General features: G+C 39.8%; 1 protein-coding gene across 1 annotated transcript in view; it reads left to right on the top strand.

Moving 5' to 3' along the window:
• Positions 1–13,049, top strand: part of thada (THADA armadillo repeat containing) — a gene marked incomplete at its 5' end in the record, with an annotated part of 92,585 nt that overhangs the window by 38,865 nt on the left and 40,671 nt on the right. The window contains one exon of the mRNA XM_083897242.1: positions 5,471–5,639. Within this exon, the coding sequence (XP_083753368.1) occupies positions 5,471–5,639 (169 nt within the window). The remainder of the gene's footprint in view (positions 1–5,470; positions 5,640–13,049) is intronic.

Below are 13,049 nucleotides of genomic sequence, written 5' to 3'. Positions count from 1 at the left end.
GCCATGTGGTTGCATCTATGTTAGTAAGCAGTTGAACTGCTGAGTGTATATATATTGTTTCATATCAAATTTACCCGGCCAATATTTTAACTGACCAGGAGTTGGGTTAGAAATGTAAAGGTTATTCCTAAATTCAGTTCCTGGTGCAATTAAAAGTTGAGTTGTGACTGTCTGCCGGAGTAGGTATGCAAAGCATACATCCACCCAAATGAAGCCCACATGTTGGAGATGTTAAATATAGTCCAGCCCCAACTTGTTTGGCTCCAGCCGTGTTTCTCGACACTACCCCAACCCCCAAACCCATCTTTACTAAGCGTGTGCAGACGTGTCGGATGATCTGAGCCACCTCCTCTTCTGTAGACTGGAAGAAGCATCCTGCCTAATAATTCTTCCCTCACTCCACACAGCATTTTATCCTCATGCCATTTCTCTCCCACTCCTTTGCTGCCTGACCTCTGCTTGCGTCACATCTGCACAGGTAATGACTCGGGAAGAGAATGACGAAGGCAGAATGGGAGGATGATGATGAGAAAATACATTTATTCTAATAATGGCTGCTTTATTTCAGTCTTCCACTTCTTCTCTCTACCAGTTTTTGTCTTTCCCATTCTCTCTTTTTCCTCCCTTTATTCCTTCCGCCATAGTCCTTAAGTCTCAGTGCTGGTAATGTGATTTACGTATGTTGATATCCAGTCCAGGCATCTCTCCTCACCCTCCCTATCTTACTCCTTTCCTTTCCCGTCCTCACTGTCACATATCTCATTTCTTTTGAAAGGGCATCATGGTATTGCCCATAAACTAAAGTGAGGTTTTAAGAGACACCACTTTCATTTCCTTCCCAAAAGAGATGCTGCATACACTCACTGTGTATGTTAAAAATCAAAAGAGGGACAATTTACAATGACAAATTCTAAGTTGTTTACAATTCGTCATTGTCCATGTTACCTTTAAAAAAAAAAAGAAGCTTAGCAGTTTAGCAAAGGGAAGGAGTAAAGCAGATGGGGAGTGTGAAGAGAGAAGCCTGGAGTGGATATCACAGGGCATAAATCACTGCACCGGCACTCTGAGGCTGCTGGGATCGCTAAGAAAAATCTCAGCAATGTGAACCTGTCAACAGTGGCTGAAGCCTGCCAGTCACAAAAAAAGAAATTGTTTGTTCCACGTTCGAATTTCAAAATGTTAACTGATACTGTGTGGCTGTGACCCGTCATTATTTAAATTACTAATGGAGGTTAAATTTGCTGATAAGATAATTAAAAAAAAACTTGTATGCTCTTTTAATTTAATAAAATTGTATTTGTATAGAGGCTATTCATAACATACATTATCTCAAGGCACTTTGCATGGTATGTTCAAGACTCCAATTATTATAATTCATTTATAGATTATATGACTATGTGGATGACTGGATGTTGGTACTGCCACATGGCTATTTAGTATTGACTTTGCTCATCCAACAATTAGTATGAAACCGTTAGGTTTAAATACATGTAATGTACTTGTAAATATTTAATGAGTTCAGGGTATGAGTCTACTTTCTCATGGCTATAGCATCCATCACTTTACTTTTGTAAAACTCCTAACCTAAAAGCAGCTCTCTTTCCCAGTTGCTCACTTCTGCATATACTGTATAGTGAGAATCTGTTGAATCATACAACTGTCATTTATTCTTCTGTAATTTGTGGTACATAGACTTGCGGAAGTAAAATTTGACCCACCTTTTATGATGGAAATCTGCTTTCAGACTCTAAAATAAGATGTGAGCAGTAAATTTAGCACAATACAACGTGTAAAGGGCTGATTTGGGACTTCACATAATCAAGTATAGTTTGTAGTAGAATTAAAAAATCCTTGAAAAGTGGTGGCATTGTTAAACTTTGCTAATATTTATTACAGGTGGCACCAAACCTGATTCTACACACAACTGGTTTGCAAGCGAACCATTAAAAAGTCAAACGAAGGCAATTTTGGAAATTGGTAAAAGAATGGTTGCGTTCAGGCTGCTGCATTATGCAAAACTATTGTAACTTTTAACATTTTAAGTTAGCCACATTCTTTGTTTCTAACACTTGTTTAGTTAAAAAGCTACAGTGTCTGTGGAGGAAACAATTTTCCCAGTTCTCTGAAATGAGGCCCAGATGAGTCTCATCCATGCCAGTCAACAGTCTGCCTCCAGACCCCACAGGGGACGACCCTGTTTCTAAAATTACACCTCTCCAAACTGTCATTTCCTTTTGCAAAAGAGTTTCAATGGGACAAATTAGTGCAGATAGTTAACATATGGGCCCCAAATGGCGGCTGGCAAATGTGGAAAGTGAGGAATGGTCATGGATCTCGGTCATTAGACGTGTGGGTGTGTGTATATGCACATAAACTCACATCTATAGGCCAGAACAGCTCAGGAATGCAAACTGTTGTCTGTGTTTGATACAGGGTCTGTGCTAGTCTGGTTATAGGTGTATGTATGCATGTGTGTGAGAGGGGTTGGGGGTGAAGGAGGCCTGCTCACAGCAGGTGGAAAAGCATTTGTTGACAATTGTTGACTTGTTGCTCTAAGCAGCCTTAGCCGTTATATTTTCCCCCAGCTCTTATTCTGACAGGCAGCAGATTTTTGACAAGTAATTTCCAGTGCTCTGTTATAATTTAACTCGCTCGTAATTATTTGCAAGTAGCGCTTTCCCCTTCCTCTCACTCTTTTTGTTTTCCTAATTTTTTCTACAACTATAAGTTGGTCCTTCAACTTTTCTCATACCAGTTCTCTCACATACTAAAGCCAAAAAAGCAAGCTTACTTTTCATCTCCGCATACCACTGTAGTGATGGATATGTGTTTCATATTTCTCTAGAACCTCCCGCTGAATTTTCCACATTGGAACTGAGCCTCTTGTTTGGCCTATAAACAGTCTGCAACCCATACACACTTCATCTGCGTCTTTGACTTTGTTATGCTTGCATAAATGCCAGTGTGTGTTTGGCTATGTCCAACACTTAGGGATTGCTTGCAATACATTTGTAGGCCACAGTTTTTGCCCTGAACTGAGACTCTCAGGCGATGCCAGTTCCTTGGCTTTCTATAAATGCATATGTTTAGCATCAATGTAGCCCTTTTCCGACATTAAATCTCTGGATAAAATCTGAAGAATTGGGTCTGGTTATTGTCCGACTTTTGCTGTCTATATATCGTAGGACAGATGCAGCAGCGGTAATCTCTGGAGGAGCCAGGCGTATTAGTGCTTAGACAACTACCATGCTATTAGTTGGTGAACATGATCATTGCCATCTTGAGAACTTTGCCACAGTATCACCAACAGTTTGCGTTCAGCCTGCTTTAGATTTTCTTTACATATGGTATATGTCAGGAAAAAGTTGCCAAGAGCATGTGCAAAAAGTTGCAAATGTGGGCTAAAGACTGAAAACGGTTTGTGTTCAGTCTAATCGATTTTTTTAGGCGTGTCTAACATTATGGCTTGATGATGCACAGGAGCTTTAGTCAGCATAACTCCTCCAACTCTAAATAAAAACCTCTTCTCTACTACCTTTAGTTTGCTTTATCTGAGATGTCTTTGTCTTGAAAATGTGTCGTCCCTGGATACAAAAACACAAATAAAAGCGGTGCCGTGTTATTCAGAATTCCTAAAGATGAGGAAATGATTTAGAGAAGAAGAAGAAGAATGTTTTTTTGAAAAGGAAGTTTGATACCATTTAATTTACGTTAATATTCTGTAGCAAGTACAGAATTTTTACGACGTTCGTTAACCGATAAAGCCAGAATGTGTGTGTGTGTGGCAGAACTCGAAAGCAGGTGAACACCATTTCTCTATGTGTGTATACATTTACATTCTGTAAAAACACTGACGAAACACAACGTTTGCAGATTTTGGACCCCACTGAAACGACTAGAGCAGTATGTGTGTGTATAGTGTGTTCGGTTCAACACATTCAATACACACGCTTTCATACCAGAGCTGTTTGGTCTGCTTTAAACGGACCGGAGTTTGTTTCCTTGGACACTTCATTTGGTAAGGTGTGAAAGCCCGTCCAAAATATGGGGAGGACCAAACAAGCGGACTCTGGACTCTTACAACCCTGGTGCGGGTCGCTTTAAATTGCAAACGGACTATCCTGTGAACCAAAGAGAGGGAGTGAGGAAAGCTTGCTGTCTCGCCTGCTGCTCGTACTGGTCAGCTTCTTGTGAAAAACCAATTAGGTCTGAGCACCAAAGTATAAACAGAAACCCCAAGACTGTATAAATTTGGTGTTGCTCCATTGTTTGTTTTTGTGGTGAACAAGCCTGCTGAAGGGGATTTTTCAGTCCTGACCAATCGATGAGCCAGGTTTTCTTCTTCCTCGTGCATTTTTACTTCCTGGTCAGTGCTCTTTTTGGGCAATAGGTGCCCAAACGGGCAGCTGTTTTAACTGCATCACGTTGTCCAGGTGCCTTGGTCCGCTTACAAAAGTGCAGGTGTGGAGTTTTTCAGCATTCGCCGCCCAATTTAATCGAGTCCCATGGACTATCCTGGTGTGAAACCACCCTAAAATACTGGCTTCAATCTCAACAATGGTTTATTGTGGATTAGATGTTCCGTGGTGTGGTGCTGTATCCATACACTGACAACCGCAAGTCACTTAATAATTTGGATAACTAGGATAATCAGCTGCAGACATAAGAGTTATAGCATATTTACTGAGATGCTGTAATACTCCTTTGAAACTGAAGCTTTGTGAAATCGTGTCGGTATTTTTACTGGGTGGATTTGCAGAGCTGCACTGAAGTCTCTTGGAATTGCATACTTCCTTTAGTAGATCACACTCTCCCTCTCTGCCCCTTCTGCTCTCTTTTACCCCTCCTTTCATCCCCCTTAGGTCTTGGTCATGTCCTTCTTTCTTATCAGCGATGGCGGTGTTATGACACTGGAGATGGAAAGACTTATCGGCTTGTAAACAAGGTTAATTTTAGCCTGGACTTGGGGTGACTGGCCACATTCTCCTTTACTAGTGAACACTGTAAATGATCGTGTGTGTGTGTGTGTGTGTGTGTGTGTGGGTGTGTGTGTGTGTGTGATACAGACATCTGTGTGTGGGTGAAAACGGAATGAAAGAGGTTATTTCCTGGCTGGTTAGGTAATGATTGGAAAATATTTGATTTTGGGATTATTGGTCGTCTGCTGGTCTAGGAACTATTCTGCTTCTGATTTTCGTCAGTAAAAGTTTATGCAAAAACCAACTCGGACAGGGAGAAATTAGCAAAAAAAAAGTGCTCTAGTATATCTCGACATAATGTATGCATAAAAACGAGATCAGCTGCTCATGACATAATGTTACCGGAAGAACTAAATAATTATAATTCATGATAATACAGACAAGGCTTTTCGTTTCAAAAGTTGTATGTAATGCATGATAAAAAGATTATGACATAAGCATTTTTTTTTAAACTTTCCTAACACTAATGTTATCGTTGCTGTTTTCTGCAGATGTGGTCATTCTGCAGTGTATCGGACCAGAGAAATGGCAGCTCGGGCCCTCGTCCCCTTTGTCCTGGTCACTCAGGTCCCCTCCACAGTCCACTCTTTACTACAGGAGCTTCCTTCAGAGCCACGGCCCAGAATCCAACACAACCACATCCATGGGACCCTACTGCAGGTCTGACCCACACACACACACAATATGTTAAATGTATATATGTAGTTGTAGCTTCAGATGAATCAAACCTTGAACCACAGTGTTCATGCGTTGCAGAGGAGACAGTGGTATCCTAGGTCTAATTGACCATAAGGTAAACTAGACTGTACTTTCCTGTGTTCACTTATTTTTCACAGAGTTGGCATTAGTGCTGAAACAATTACTCGATTATTCAATTATGAAATTAATCGTCAACTATTTTGATAATCGATTATTTGGCTTGAAGATTTCTGATTGTTTTAGCTTCTTAAATGTGAATATATTCTTTCTTTCTTTGCTCCAAATAACAAAGAAATCATTAAAAACTGAATCATTTTGGTTTGTGACATTTTATTGCCCAAACGATAACTTGATTAATCGAGAAAAGAATCGACAGATTAATCGATTATGAAAATAATCCTTAGTTGCAGCTCTGGTTGACATGATTGTCATCACCATTAAGCTGCATGTAGTAGTGGTAATGTTGTTGATTATAGTAATTAAAAAAAAAAATTCTTACATGATGGAATACAATAATATAGATGTAATGACATTTCTATTTGTGTCATCTACTGAGTTACACTGGGGTAAAACAACATGCCTGTTGTTTATTTTGGTTCTGGACATAACAAGTCTGTCAGATACATATTTTATCAGACTGTTTTGTACAGTTGTGGTTGTGCAGACACACACTCCAGCCACCAGCTTATTACATGGTGCCATGTCTTCATCCTTCCCTGAAATGAGACCTTTATTTTGAGAAGGTAATTTCTTCTTTTTTTGTGACTCACAGTTTTATTGTATTTTATAATACATTACAACAAGCAGCAATAATAATGAACACAATAAAATAACAACAACAAAGACAAAGAAACAAGTCTCCAAGGCATATTGATGGCGTTCTGCACGTTTATAATGACCAAGCTGTTATGTCCATGGGAACACTTGCCATCACCACATTCATTCTATATTCAGTACCCACTCATGAATGTGACAGGTTCAAGCCGTATATTAATATTTTCAAATGCCGCGACCTTAGCCAGTTCTGAAACCATTTCTTGAAATGATGGGTTTCTCCACACCTGCATGATGATAATTATGGATCAATTAGTTAAGTACTCAGTAAGCCCGGTTGTGCCTTTCCTTTATTCTCGCTTCTCACTTGCAATGAAATGCTCCTTTTGTGGCCAAAATACTTAGAACATGTCACCCTGCACCTGAAACATTTAGCAGCTCTAATTAAGTTCTTAACATGGTTTGTTATAGTTGCTCTGCTTTATACAAACAGAGATTTCTTTGTTCGGAAACATCGAATTTTGTGATCAGATAAAATTATTGTTCGCTGAAAATTGAACCCAGTCCGAGCTAAAAAAAAATAAAATGTCGTCGTAAAATGTACATTTAAAATCCCCCCCCCCACACACACACATACACAAAATCTAACCTGAAGCGTTATCCCAATTGTCCTAACCATCAAACAAACCTTTAAAGCTGTGACGAATGTCCTTACAGCATTGGATTCAAACCAAAATGTGTCCACACAACTAAAGTAAGACACCCACACCCACACATGCACAGACAGTCTCTGTCAGTCCCACACAGCCAGTTTCCACATCGAGCCTGTCCAGACAAGGCGGTTATCGCAGTGTAAATACCAGTGTTTAGTTCTGTCATCACACTCTGACAAACACAACCAAACAGTCTGCTGGTAATATCAACACACACGGAGGAAAAGAGGGATTGGGGGTTTCCCCTGTCCTTTTTTTTATTGAATAACACTGATGAGGAGCTGTGGGCCTCATGGTGTGGAAGCACCAGGGCCGAGGGGTCAACGTAAAGAATAGAAACTACATTGTCTTCTTCAGGACTTGATGGAGCACCTGTGGTTTGATAAGGGTCTAAACCGCAGGGAGGTCTGCTGTGGAATAAAGGTTGATGATGAGGAGGAAAGGTTGGCCTCTTAAAGGATTAGAGGAGATTTTGGGGGAAGAGAGAGGATTTTAGTTTGCGTTCCTGTCATGGCCTCCATGTGTGGAGCTTGCCCAGATGTCTCCTGATCTGTTTCTGCATTCACCCCCTCTCATCCATCTCTGTTTCCCAGCTTTCTGTCTCTTCTTTTGAAGAAAAAAACGTCACACTTGGTATATTTATGATTTCCTGTTCTTCTTGCTCTCTTTTGTCTGTCTTCTCTTGGTCTTTTTTTTCCCTTCAGTTGTGTGATAAATGTTGTCACATGAAATAATTTCTTGACCTGTCATGTATGCTCTACTGTTAGGTAGCCACTTTGTATACATTTACAGCAGTTTAGTTACACAATGTGATTTACTGTAGATGTAAAGAACATAGTTCTCAAAGAACACGTACCTCCACCAACACTTTAAATGCTGTATCTCACAATTTTGATGAATGATGGGGGAGAAAAATATCCTGTATCCATCTACTTATCCAAATCTACTTAAAAAAGTTATGAAAATTAGATTTGCAGATTTATAGTAATACTTCTTACTTACAGACATGGAGGCAGACAGATGGCGACTGAAAACATAACCTCCTTGGCTGAGGTAAACATAGGTCTTTAAATTTTATTCAGCACCGTGCAACCTGACAATCGTATCCACCCATCATAACCGCAAGTTCCTTAGTTACTGTTGCTATGTTTTTTTGGCCAACATTATTATTGCAATGACAACACCTTTTGGACACGTACCAAATGTTTGTTGTAGTATTTGGAAATAGAATTTTAAAAAAAATAGTGTTGCTGCTTCCTTCAGCGTTGACATAATTGAAGACACTCTGTAGCCATAGCAGTGGAGCAGTAAAATGAGAGTGAAATATTAGATGAGTGCATTTTGGGAAACAGGATGAAACTTGTGAAAGATTTCTCCATTCATTGTGCTCATTGCACCATAAATGGATGGAGTGTTCCAGTTTCCTTTGTGAAGTTAATCAGGAAGTACAACTAATTTGAATAGCCACCATGGCGTGACTCAACTGGTTCCAAAAACAAGTCTTTTTCAATGAAAGTCTTTGGATAAATCATTTAAACATTTTCTGAGGAGTTAATCTCAGGTCTCAATCACTAGTTTCAGGCCTTCTCCAATAGCACTTGCTGCCAATTTCGTAAATTATGTTTGCATTTTGAGGAGAATGGACGATATAGTATGTCTAACAGGAGCCTGGTTACTGAACTCTTAAACGTCTACATGGCACCAGCCAAACCCCTTTCTTGAGGCTTCAAAATGGGTGTTCAGATTCAGAGAGTTCTTATGGGTGATGTTACAGCTGGTTGCCACTCCATTTTATGGCATTTAGTAGCTCTGTTTCTGTTCCCCTTCAGTTTGTGTTCCCGATCATCCAACACATGGCACTGGCGCATGCACAAAAATGTCTGTATGGGTCTGTCAGACTGCCTTAAACACTTAATTTCCTTTTTTGTTTTCCTTCCACCAAAGCACAGCAGACTGTTAAACGTCACACACACTTTACAGTCACAGGATTTATGAATAATAAAATCTGCTGTTGGCCCAAAAGAGAGACTATACAACATTGACTTTTCCACTGCGTGTGATGACAAGGCTGTGTGCTAAATTAAATTAGCTAAATTAGCTTAGCTAATCTCAACATAAAGACTGGAAACATAAAGACTTGTCCAGAGACAATAATGTTTGTCCACTAGCATCTTTAACACACTGTAATTACCACTTTATACCTTGCTAGGAAAATCTTGCTCAAAACATCTTCAAAACCAACGTGTAAAAAAATATATATTAATAAAACTATTCTTTAATTGGCATTTGTTATGAGCATTTGTGCAACATTTATTTATATATATATATATATATATATATATATATATATATATATATATATATATATATAAAAACAATGAGCGACGTGATTAGGTATTTGATCTAATGTTGAATATACCTATTTTTTCTATTGCACTGTAGTAAAATAAAGTAAAATCTCTTCTGGGGCACAACCTTATCTCCTACTATAGAAATCACTTTTACAAGTTTTTCAAGGGTTCTTGGTAACACTTATGGTTCCAGTAAGAACCATTTTGATTCAGAGAACCCTTTAAAACCCCATTCCTGGATAAATAGTTTTAAAAGGGTTCCATGTAGAAAGGTTCTACCTGGAGCCAAAAAAGGGTTCTCCTATGAGGACAAGCCGAAGAACCTTACATGGTCCTACTTAGCACTTTTATTTCTAAGAGTGTACCTACTAGACCAGTACCTGTTCAATATGAGCCTATTTTCTAAGGGGGCAGAAGCGACTCTTATACCGACTTTATATGTTTAATTACTGCTGATATCTCTTGCATTTATCAAACAACATCAAAGTTCCTTGCATTAATAGATATACTCTTACAGGTATAGTGCACATGACCTGTCAGGTTTTTATTGCTCTGTGTCCATATTTTTTGTCCAACCCCATCTCAAAAACCTGACATGCATTCTGTATATTTTCTTGGAGCCAGACACAGTTAACTGAAGTGTACTCTGGCTGTCACGCAGGTAGTTGTAGCCTTTATTTATGGCGACGGGAATGGAGGAAGAGAGGGGAAAAGTGTGGTGTGTCGGTGCATTGTCTGCACTAGATGTATGTGCTCTATTTGTGTCTGTGTGTGTTTGTGTGTGTTCATCATCGTTGATACAGTGAGCGCGCGCACACACACACACACAAAGGCACAGATACACACCCTGAGTTAACACTGAGTATAATAACATTTCACACTCACCATTAACAACACTTAATTTTACACAATCCAACCATCATGGTTTATTTTGAGTTGTAATGCAGGAAAATGATAGATCCATCATGAATGTATGCCGTGTTCACTGTTCACTACTTCTTATTAGTTTGTACTTACTATCACTTATTTTTACTCAACATCTAAAGTATTCTCAATAAAGCAATAAAAGAAAATGTAAATTAATGTCACCATATTTTACTCTGTGTATCACTAAAACAACCTGAAAGTATCCGTGACCAAACCTGACCCGAGTCCGCCAAACATTTCTGGATTTCTGTCCGAATCCAGCTTGACCCGACAGGTCCCACTGGGCTCAGGTCAGGTGTCCGTGCTCTAATCTGTACACACCATCCGTACTCATGCTAAAGATAGCAGGTGAAGGTTGTAGGGTGAGGGCATTGTGGAGATAACGGAGGCAGATATTTGAGTAGTGTTTGCTGTGGGAAGAGGCGTTGGACAGTTATAGCAGAAGCTGCAGAGCTGTATAGTGGTGAAGTGGTCTAAACAGAGTAAAACGTAGATAGAGGTCTACGGTGCACTCACTGTTACAGCCTGAGAAGATAGTGGGTGTGCATAGTAGGAAGTGTACGTTAAAGAGACTGTGGTAAATTTAACAGACTGGGAGAAAGGGAATGTGTGTCTGTGTTTATGCTGCGATGATGAGGATATTGTGTTTAGCCTTGGGAAATAGCTAATGTATGTAATAGTGTGTGTCTGTGTGAGAAAAACAGGTAGCAGATGTTTCTGCTGCAAGGAGGAACGACTTCCTCTGTTATAGTCAAAGAAACAAATGTAAGTGGGCCAAGTTTAGAGCTGGGAACCATCACCGCTTCTGAAGCAGAGGCTGTACCACCCTGCTGACTTTCTCACACACAGTGAAGATGTCTGTGTTTCCATCCATCTCCAGCGACTACTTCTGTATGTTGCACATCCTGTCATTGTGAATTAGGGCTGGGTATCCCTGGGTATAAATTCTGGTGTCAGACCGGTTGTGACGGCACCGTTAAGAATCTGAACTCTTGTTCTGAAGCCTTGAGATACTCATTGGATGACCTGCTGTCAATCATATGTACCATATTTTAACAACTATTTTCCTCTTAACAGGAACCTATTTTTTTCCGAAATTGACATTGTCTGCTTTTGAAGAAATTATCAAACAAGTGATTGAGACCATTAATTCCTCAAAAATGATTTAAATCAAGCAGAAAATAGGCTCATTTTTCCCCATAGATTTCCATTCAAACTAAACTTTGCAATTAATGGAGTTGTCCCCTGGTGTCTGGTCAGTATATTTTCACTTACTGTTTGGCTTTAGGAGGAACCTGGACCTGAACCCTGGGTGTTTGCTGCAACGCCTTATATTTGGGACTCTGGAGGCCCTATCAGTCGGCAGTGTGAAAAAGATGACTCACTCACTGTTTTTTGTGGTCCTCCTCAGTCTAAGTGCAGGAGATGAAACACACAATGTGGACTTCCGCACTCATTGGGACGTCACAATGCGCTAAATGCTTGGAATTGTTGTCTCACGGAGCTCCGCTTTGTCAGTTAAACATGTGAGAGTGCTGGCGAGGGCAACGGTATCCAAAAACCCGAAGTCCGCGAAAAGTTCTATTCTTGGCTCCGCAGTGCAGCACAGAGTCCTACACAAACTTCCAGCCTCAGAGGATTTATCTGCCCAGTGGATACATCTTATATATAATGGCAAAGAGCCTGAAAATGATCACTTTTCCAAATGCTAATTGCTGTTAGCTCCCAGTAGCCTCTGTGGCTGATGTCATTTCCTGTCGCTTCAGTATTGTTGAACTTTTCTTATAGCGCAGCCCTACATTTAATATCTGAAAATACAATTGAGAGACCCACGTCACTGACCTAATACTCTAAATCAGTTGTTGTATCATAAAGCTGTTGGAATAAAGAGCTATATAACACATATTTTAACAGTCAGTATTTCACTGACAGTCATTTCAATGATTGATTAATGAATGAGTGAATTTATTTATTTGATAATCTGAATATACATAACCTAGTTTTACATACCACCTTCTCAAGTTCTCACGACGTTCGAGCTGATACAGTTGATTCTGCTTTTACAATGTAAAAAGAATTCCAGTCTTGCCCAGATTGTTTTATATGTTAAGCCAAGGGGGGAAATCCAGTGAAGATTTGTTTAACATTTCAGATGAAGAAACAGGGAGTGAACGCCACTTCCTGTCGTTGAAGTGGTTGACATTTTATTGCCTTAGGAAATGCTCGCACTAGCGGTGGCAAGGGGCGTACTGATTGTCAGCCCCGCACAGACACACACATAGCTCTCGCCTGCTAACATAAAAATACATACCTCTCTCTGGACATAATGGCAGAGGGCTGTACTCCTCCCCAGAGACTCTTTGAGATGCACTGGTCAAACATTTGACAAACATGTTGTATCACTGTTCTTCCCACACAGACATACACTTGCCACTTAATTGCTCGGTTGTGGCATCCATGTTCATATCCTTATGTGAGGGAGTGTGACTTGGTGTCTCGACTGCATATGGAAGCTTTTGTTTGTGCAAGGATATGGCTATATAAAGTATGCAAGCGTGTTTATTTCTTTTTATATTTAGCCCGGGATCTCTTTTTGCCTAATTGGG

The sequence above is a fragment of the Microchirus variegatus genome, assembly GCF_963457635.1.
Source record: "Microchirus variegatus genome assembly, chromosome: 11".
In the NCBI taxonomy this organism is placed as follows: Eukaryota; Metazoa; Chordata; class Actinopteri; order Pleuronectiformes; family Soleidae; genus Microchirus; species Microchirus variegatus.
The sequence above is the reverse complement of the archived record's forward strand: the minus strand, read 5'-3'. Positions and strand labels throughout refer to the sequence as shown.